At 56.8% G+C, this 8,590-nt stretch overlaps 1 protein-coding gene across 1 annotated transcript; it reads right to left on the reverse strand.

Moving 5' to 3' along the window:
* Positions 1-574: 574 nt before the first annotated feature.
* Positions 575-7,347, reverse strand: VSIG8 (V-set and immunoglobulin domain containing 8). Its single transcript, XM_043535577.1, has 6 exons — positions 7,259-7,347; positions 4,526-4,692; positions 3,047-3,248; positions 1,752-1,916; positions 1,238-1,372; positions 575-591 (listed from the first exon to the last, which is right to left on the reverse strand). Exons 1-6 carry the CDS (start codon positions 7,305-7,307, stop codon positions 575-577), a joined length of 735 nt encoding a protein of 244 aa, XP_043391512.1. The 5' UTR covers positions 7,308-7,347.
* Between the last annotated feature and the right edge of the window lie 1,243 nt (positions 7,348-8,590).

Below are 8,590 nucleotides of genomic sequence, written 5' to 3' on the forward strand. Positions count from 1 at the left end.
CTGCATGGGCAATAGCTCCTGTGAAAGGAGTACTTGTGGCACCTTAGAGACTAACAAATTTATTTGAGCATAAGCTTTCGTGATGCATCCGATGAAGTGAGCTGTAGCTCACGTAAGCTTATGCTCAAATAAATTGGTTAGTCTCTAAGGTACCACAAGTCCTCCTTTTCTTTTTGCGGATACAGACCAACACGGCTGCGACTCTGAACTCTCCATAGGGTACAATGGAGACCCTCCTAGGGAACAATGGAGAACCCGCTTCCCCAAAGGGAACAATGGAGAACCCCCCCAACAGTGAACAATGGAGAATCCCCTTCCCCATAAGGAACAATGGAGAACCCCCCCCCCAATAGAGAACAGTGGAGAACCTCCTTCCCCGTAGAGAACAATGGAGACTCGGCCCCTCCTGGGCTCTGTGGTTGGTGCCCCACAGCTAGGGCTCTGCTGGGCTGTGGTACTTTAGTGTAATCCCGGTTCTATGGGGGTGCTGTGGGGGGAGGGCTGGTGAGCTGTGATGTGCAGGAGGGCAGACTGGATGATCTGATGGGTCCTTCTCCCCTTAAAATCTCTGACTCTAATCCCCCTTGCCTCCTGCATTGGGAACAATGACCCATAGACAGCAAAGGCGACTCCCCCATCCCTGCCCCCATCGCCGGGGCTGACCAGGTGCCAGGGACGGCCAGGTTCTTGGGGCCAAGCTGCAGCTCCAGGCTAATGCGCTGACCCCGCGCAGAAAAGGAGGACTTGTGGCACCTTAGAGACTAACAAATTTATTTGAGCATAAGCTTTCGTGAGCTACAGCTCACTTCATCGGATGCATCACGAAAGCTTACGCTCAAATAAATTTGTTAGTCTCTAAGGTGCCACAAGTACTTCTTTTCTTCCTATGGAGAAGGAAGTTCTCCATTGTTCCCTATGAGGGGGCTCTCCATTGTTCCCTATAGGGAAGGGGGCTCTCCATTGTTACCTACAGGGAAGGGGGGGGTCTCCAGTGCTCCCTGGGGGCTGCGGGGGGCTGAGCTCTGTTCCGGCTCCGGCCCCTCAGGCTGCCCCTCACACTAATATTTTTGGACATGCCCCTCCCCTCGGGGTGCTCACAACGCCAGGCTGGTCCCGCTCCCAGCCCAGCCTGGGGTCCAGGCTCAGCTTCAAGAAGCTGCTGCCAGACGCTTGGGTCCTGCCCCGCTGGGTGTTCGGGTGCTTGCCCCCTGTCCTGGCCTTGTGCCCCCCATCCTACCTGAGTAGCCGACGCGAGGGACGGAGACGTGCACCATGCACTGGGTGTAACCCACCCTGTTGGTCACGCGGCAGCAGTAGGTCCCGGCGTGCTCCTGTGACAGGCTCTGGATCATCAGGTCTCCGGAGCCTTGCCCTGCTCAGGAGAGACCCAGCCCTGAGTGAGCCCCCACAAAGTACCCCCGACAGGGCGGCGCCAGATCCTCCACCCCTAGGGGGCCCTGGGACAGCACAGGGCAGCCAGAGCCCCCTGGCAACACGTCAGGGCCATGCCTGGGCCCACCACCAAAAACACCCCAGCTGCTCCCTCCATGAAAAGGGTCTCCCCGGTGCCAAGACCTCAGGAAACTCATGTCACAGACATTGCCAAGGGGATGCTCCCAGCTCAGCACAAGAGCATCCCACCCTCTGGAGGCCCCCACCTCTACCCTGCACCATCCTGGGGCACACACCCCATGATGAGCTCAGCAAAGTGAGCAGCCCACCTCCCAGGGACCCCCGCCCCCACTGCTTACCCTGCACTGTCCTGGGGGGCAGCCAGCCCATGGCATAGTCCCCTCCCATCTTGGACCACTGGTAGGAGAGGGGAAGGGAGCCTCCGTCAGAACAGCACCTGAGCATGAGGTCCCTGCCCCTGGCCGGCTCCCCCTCCATCCAGCACCGAGGGGCGGCCGGCTTCTCTGGGGAGAGACACAAATTGCATCAGTTAATGGGAGCTAGTAAGGAGCAGCAGGGATGGACAAGTAGACATGGCCATGCTCAGAGACAGACAGGCAAGCAGGCAGAGCCCGGGTACAGCAGGAATGGGGTGGCAGTGCCCCCTGAAAGGGGTAGTCAGAGGATGGGGATTGCTGATGGGCAGGCAGATTGGTGGGCAGGGTCGGTGGGCTGGAGTCAGCATATGGGGATTGGTGGGCGGGGTTGGTGGGCAGGGTCAGTGGCCTGGGGTCAGCATATGGGGACTGGCAGGCAGGGTCAGATCAGTAGGCAGTGTCTGTCCACAGGGAATGGCAGGCGGGGGCAGTGGGCAGAGGTAGGTCTGGGGGTGGCGGGGGCAGTGATGGTTGGGTCAGTGGTTGGAGTTTAGATCTGTGGCCGGGGTTAGGTTGTGGGGGTTTGGTCAGTAGGTGGAGTTTGGGTTAGTGGGTTGGGTCCATGGGTGGGGATTGGAACTCACCTAGCACAGTGATGGTGACCTGGTGGGTGTTGGCAGTGGGTGAGGGTGGGTCAGTGGGTGGGGGTGGGTCAATGGGTGCAGGGGGATCAGCATGGTTGCTGGGCCTCACCTAGCACAGTGACGGTGTCGGAAGGGGTTGGTGTTGGGTGAGTGGGTGGAATTTGGGTCAGAAGGTGGGGTTGGGTTAATGGGTGGGGTTGGGTCAGTGAGTAGAATGTGGGTCAGTGGACCATGGGGGGATTAACTGGGGGGTGGGACTCACCTAGCATGATGAGGGTGACCTGGGGGGTGTTGGCAAGGGTTCGTGTTAGATCAGTGAGTGGGGCTGGGTCAGTGGGTGGGGTTGGGTTAATGGATGGGGTTGAGTCAGTGGGCAGTGGATGGGTCAGGGTCAGAGGCGGATTAAAGGTTTGTGGGGCCCTGGGTCAGAGCAAGTGGGGGCCCCTTCTGCCTGCAGAGCAATCCCCCACTCCCCAGCAGGAGGGCTGGGTGGGCAAGTTAGTCGGGGCATGGGCACCCATTTCTCTGGGGGGGCCCCAATTGGCTGGGGGCCCTGGGAATGGGCCCTGTTGGCCCAGTGGCTAATCTGCCACTGCTGGGGGTGAGGGGCCAGCAGGTGGGGGCGGGACTCACCGAGCACGGTAATGGTGATCAAGTGGGTGTCGACAGTGGCTTTCTTCACCCTGCACTCGTAGGTGGCCGAGTCCGACACCTGCAGGTTTGCCAGGTGGATGGAGGCATCATACAGGCTTGGGTCCTGGGCCACAAATGCCACCCTCTGCTGCAGGCCTGGGACGCTGCCATACCTGATCTTCTGGTCCTGGTAGACCAGGAACTGACGGGGAGGAACCGAGCAGCAGTGAGCAATGGTGGGTGGTGAGCAAGGGGGACTGGAGACCTGCCAAGGGGCAGAACCAGGGCAGGAGCAGCACTGGGGGCTGAGAATCCAGGTCCTTGGGGACCGTCCTGCTAGAGCTGCTAGAGATGCATGTTCTACACCAGTGGTTTTCAAACTGTGGGTTGGGACCCCAAAGTGGTCACAACCCGATTTTAATGGGGTCACCAGGGCTGGTGTTAGAGTTTCTGGGGCTGGGGCCAAGTCCAAGCCCCAACCCAAGCTCCACCACCGAGGACTGAAGCCCAAGCCCCACTGCCCAGGGCCAAAGTCCCATGGCTTCAGCCCTGGGTGTTGCGGGTCAGGTTATAGGCCCCGCACTTGGGGCTGAAGCCCTCGGGCTTTGGCTTTGCCCCCTCCCCCAGCCTGGATCAGTAGGGCTTGGGTTTTGCCCCCCCCCAACCATCCCCCACCCAGGATGGTGGGGCTCGGGCTTTGGCTTTGGCCCCCCGGCCCGGGGTGGAGGGGTTCAGGTAGGCTCAGGCTTCAGTCCCCACTCCTGGGGTCGTGTAGTAATTTTTGTGGTCAGAAGGGGTCACGATGCAATGAAGTTCGAGAACCCCAGTCTACACTGATGGTGCTGGGTGGTGGGGCAGGGAATGCCCTGCCCAGGGACTGGGGCCAACTGGGAGCGGAGAGGCTGGTGGAGCCCAAGCCAGGTGAGCTCAGAGTCCAGGCTTGGGGCAGCGGGGGGAAGGGGATGTAAGGGATTCTGTGGAAGGCAGAAGCGCAGGGCCCAGGGGGAAGGGGTCAAGGCCTCAGGAGCAGAGGGTGACAGCCCTCTTGAGGGAGGCCTCTCGCTGGGGCAAGTCACAGGGGGCAGCTGGGACAGGACAATTCAATGGGCCCTGGGGGAGACTCGGACCTGCTGCCGGGGCTGTGCCCGAGGGAGGGACCGGCACCGTGAGGGGGCTCAGGAATATGCACACACACAGGGGTGAGGAAGGGTGGCCGGGTGCCATCAGCCAGGTTGGCAGAGGGGGCAGTGCCCAGGGGTCTCTGCAATCGGACTGGATCCGTGGGAGATGGAATCTGAGCAAGGACCCAGTGCTGGGCAGGGGGTAGCAGTCCATGAGGCAAAGGCAGGGGCAGGAACTAGGCCAAGGTGTCCCAGCAAGCCAGGGGCAGAGCTGGAAACAGACCCCAGCACAGATTCCAACCAGGCGTTTGATGGGCCTTGCTAAGGAAGTAGGATGAGGGGCAGGACTCAGACTCACCGGCAGCCTCTGGTTAGGGTTCACCATGGTCCAAATAATGTCCAGGTTGTTGGGTCCATTGTCCTCAGGGTCCAGGATGTAGGGGCAGCCCAGCCTTACCGAGTCCCCCTGAGCCAGGTAAAGCACTTGCTGGCCCTTTGCATTGATCCGCACGGCCTCCAGCAGAGCTGAGGAACAGACAGACAGAGCCGCCCATCAGGACAGACAGGCTAGTGCTGGGCAGAACAGCTGCAAAGAGAGGGAGGAGTCCCCGGGCACCTTCTGCGGAGACTGAGCCCTTCCTGCAGGGCCCAGAGCCAGCTATGCAGGGAGCCAGTCCTGTGGCCTGCCAGTGTGGGAATGAGTGAGGGGAATGTCAGACAAGGGGCTCTGGGGGAAGCATGTCCCATCAACTTTTAGAAGATGCTGCACGGGGGGGCATTATCCACCCAGGGACCAGGCTGTGCCCTGGGCAGAGATGGGCTCCCTTCCCCGGAGCTGGGCTCTATTGCCCAATATTTGTCAAGCTGTGGACATCTTGCTGCAAGGATCCCACTTGGCCCTGTCAGAATACAGCGAAGCAGGGTGGGTTTTTCCCTGTATCTGAGGCCAGTGCCCCTGGGGTGATCTCTGGTTAATACTTACCTCAGGCCAGTGAGCTCAGACAGCCCCTAGGGGGAGCCACACTGGGGATACTGGGGCTCGATTTGAAATGCCCTGCAGCAGGGGGCACTGCAATGAACAAGCGTGCACATAATGCACTCACGAGTGTGCCAGTCTAACACATTCCAGCCAGCAGAGGGCAGCGTCCTGCACACACACACACACACACCCCACCCCCCCGCTGATGAAGTGAACAATTTCACTCAACTGATTTTTAAAGTTGCCAGTTTCAGCAACCTGCTGAGTCCTGACTCAGCCTCGGGAAAGTGAGCGAAGGTCCTGAAGGGAATGAGGGGGCGGGGGTGTTGTTATTTATTGCACTGTTTCATTAAGAGGCTTCTCCAACTTGCACCAATTGCCAACAGCAGCCAGGGATCCACAGGCCTGGGGAGCCCAGCCATGCCCCCTGCCTGCAGCTGGAAGAGAGTCCACAGGGGAGGTCCTCAGAGCTAGATCTGCCAGGGCTGCTGTGTCTAAGCCAGGTATGTCTGCAGAACACACCCAGCCTTGGTACTCTGGGAGAGCTGCCTGCTACCAGCCTGAGGGGACCTCCCCAGTGTTTCATTGTTGTGTAATTAATTGGTGACTCTTCGCAGAGCACTTTCTAGGTGCAGTGTAATCCAGGTGCAAAGGACTCTTGCTTGCAAAGTGTCACTATATGGGAGGACAGCACAGGAAGGGAACATGCCTGAGAGAAGGGTGCTGCTGGCTGATTGTCACTCCTGCGGCAGCTGAGGGGATTCCAGCTCAGGTAGATACACATATTCTAGCTTTGATGGAGCTGCTAGCTCAGTAAAAATAGCAGTCCAGCTCTGGCAGCACTGACGGTGGGATGGGCTAGCCACCTGAGCAAGCACCTGGAGTCCTGGGCGGGACTGTACTCGGGGTAGTTATCCCAAGTGTCCTACCACCCATGCCATGGCAGCTACACTGCTCTGTGTAGCTCAGTGGTTCTCCCTGAAACGCTGCGGGTACAGAGAGATCTTTCAGGGGGTACATCAACTCATCTAGATATTTGCCTAGTTTTACAACAGGCTACATGTAGCGAAATCAGTACAAACTAAAATTCCATACAATGACTTGTTTATACTGCTTTTTATATTGTAAGTACAATATTTATATGTCAATCGATTTATTTTATAAATACATCGTAAAAATGAGAAAGTCAGCCATTTTTCAATAGTAGTGTGGCTGTGATACTTTTGTATTGTTATGTCTGATTTTGCAAGCAAGTAGTTTTTAAGTGAGGTGAAACTTGGAGTTACACAAGACAAATCAGCCTCCTGAAAGAGGGACAGTGGCCTGGAAAGGTTGAGAACCACAGCTGTAGTGCACTAGCTCAATCAAAACTACTCTGTGTACACCGACCTGAGCTGGAAATTACACTGCCAGCTCCAGTGTAGACGTACTGTAAGAGGTTTCTCTCTTGCTGCATTTTGTCAGCGCTGCTCCATACGGGAAATGCCCAGATTTATGGAGCCGGAGCAGTTTTGTGGCGCACTAAGGGCTTGAGTACATACAGGTGTAAAATGACAGCTATAGGGGAATAACTATTCGGCTCTAGCTCTGCCTGCTAAACTGCCCGGTGTGAACACTTCTCTGGAACGAGAATGACTGTATTCCAATATAATTGCTCCTGTTCCATAATGAACTCCCTGTTATTCTCAAATCAAGTGTCCACACGAGGAAGTTATTCCAGCATACCTATTATTGTTATTATTTATTAGGTGTATTACCGTAGCTCCTAGCAGCCCCAGCCAGGGACCAGGCCCCATGGTGCTAGGAGCTGTACATTATTTATTAGGTGTATTATCATAGCACCTAACAGCCCCAGCCAGGCATCAGGCCCCATGGTGCTTGGGGCTGTGCAAATGCAAAACAAAGAGACAGTTCCTGCCCCAAGGAGCTCACAGGCATTATTCCACTACAGCTATGCTGGGCAATTTCCCCATGTAGATGAGCCCTAAATTGCCAGGCTGGGAGCCATGGGGAGGGAGGGGGGTTTAGAGCCAAGTTCAGTAGCGTTCCCACCCTCTCCAGCTCCCTGTCACTGGCTGGGGAGGGCCTGAGGGGTCCCTTGGAGAAGCCTACCTGGTGTTAGACACAAGAGGAGGAGCTGGACAGTCCCTCGCCCAGCCATGGTCCTGCAGCCTCTCCCAGCGTATCCAGAGCAGCAGAGAAGAGAGACGATCCTGGGTGGGGAGCTCGGAGACAGGGAAGCAGAGCGTCTTGGGGCTGCTTTTATCTGCCGGGGCTGGGTGTTCCTCTCTCCAAGGAGGATGCCTTTGGGGTGAGTGAGGAGGTGAGTGAGCGGCTCCAAGCCGTGAGTGTGAGCTGCCGCCCGCTCCCTCCTGTGCCTACCTGGTAATTAACACTGGCTTGGCTGGCGTGGGCTTTCCTGCTAGCCGGGCCTGTTGCCCTGCATCCTTCTCGCACAGGGAGGCCTGACAGGTGGCTCTCTAGGCTCAGGGCTTGGGAGGGAGGTTGGCGACAGCCGGCCTCAAAGCTTTTAATGGGGCCTCAACAACCGCTGAGCTTACACCTACAGTTTCCACCCGCAGCGGCGGGTGCCAGTGACCTGGTAGCAGGGAGATGTCTATTCGCCCTGTGTGGTGTGTGTGGCTGCCAGGCTGCCGGCCCCTCCCCCTGCACCATAGCCAGTGGGACACAGCCGCAAGCCCATACCAGGCGCCCGCTTGTCACACGGAGTCTCAAGGGAGAGATAGGGTTGCCAACCCCTCCAGGATTGCCCTGGAGTCTCCAGGAATTTAAAGATTAATCTTTAATTAAAGATTATGTCATGTGATGAAACCTTCAGAAATATGTCCAACCAAAATTGGCATCCCTAGTGAGAGAACATCCCAGGTCTGGCCAGGCAGTGGAGGAGGGGGCACGGCAAGCTGCCTGTGCCGGCAACACATCTGTCTCTGGTGCCGGGGGCAGAGGGACCATCTGCAGAATGAGCAAAACCAAAGGAGGATTAGAAACAGCCAGGGAGGGAGGGTAAACATGAATCCACCTGAGCGGCCAGTTTGGGTGTGAGCATGCGACATAGGGAGCACCAGTGTGTGACAATGAGCCTGTAACAGTGAGTGTGTGAATGTGCAACTGTGAGCATGTGACGGGGTGTCATAAATATAAAGGGAAGGGTAAACCTCTTTAAAATCCCTCCTGGCCAGAGGAAAAATCCTCTCACCTGTAAAGGGTTAAGAAGCTAAAGGTAACCTCGCTGGCACCTAACCAAAATGACCAATGAGGAGACAAGATACTTTTAAAAGTTGGGAGGAGGGAGAAAAACAAAGGGTCTGGGTCTGTCTGTGTGATGCTTTTGCCAGAGACAGAACAGGAATGGAGTCTTAGAACTTAGTAAGTAATCTAGCTAGGTATGTGTTAGATTATGATTTCTTTAAACGGCTGAGAAAA

This window comes from Chelonia mydas, chromosome 24, assembly GCF_015237465.2.
Source record: "Chelonia mydas isolate rCheMyd1 chromosome 24, rCheMyd1.pri.v2, whole genome shotgun sequence".
Lineage (NCBI taxonomy): Eukaryota > Metazoa > Chordata > Testudines > Cheloniidae > Chelonia > Chelonia mydas.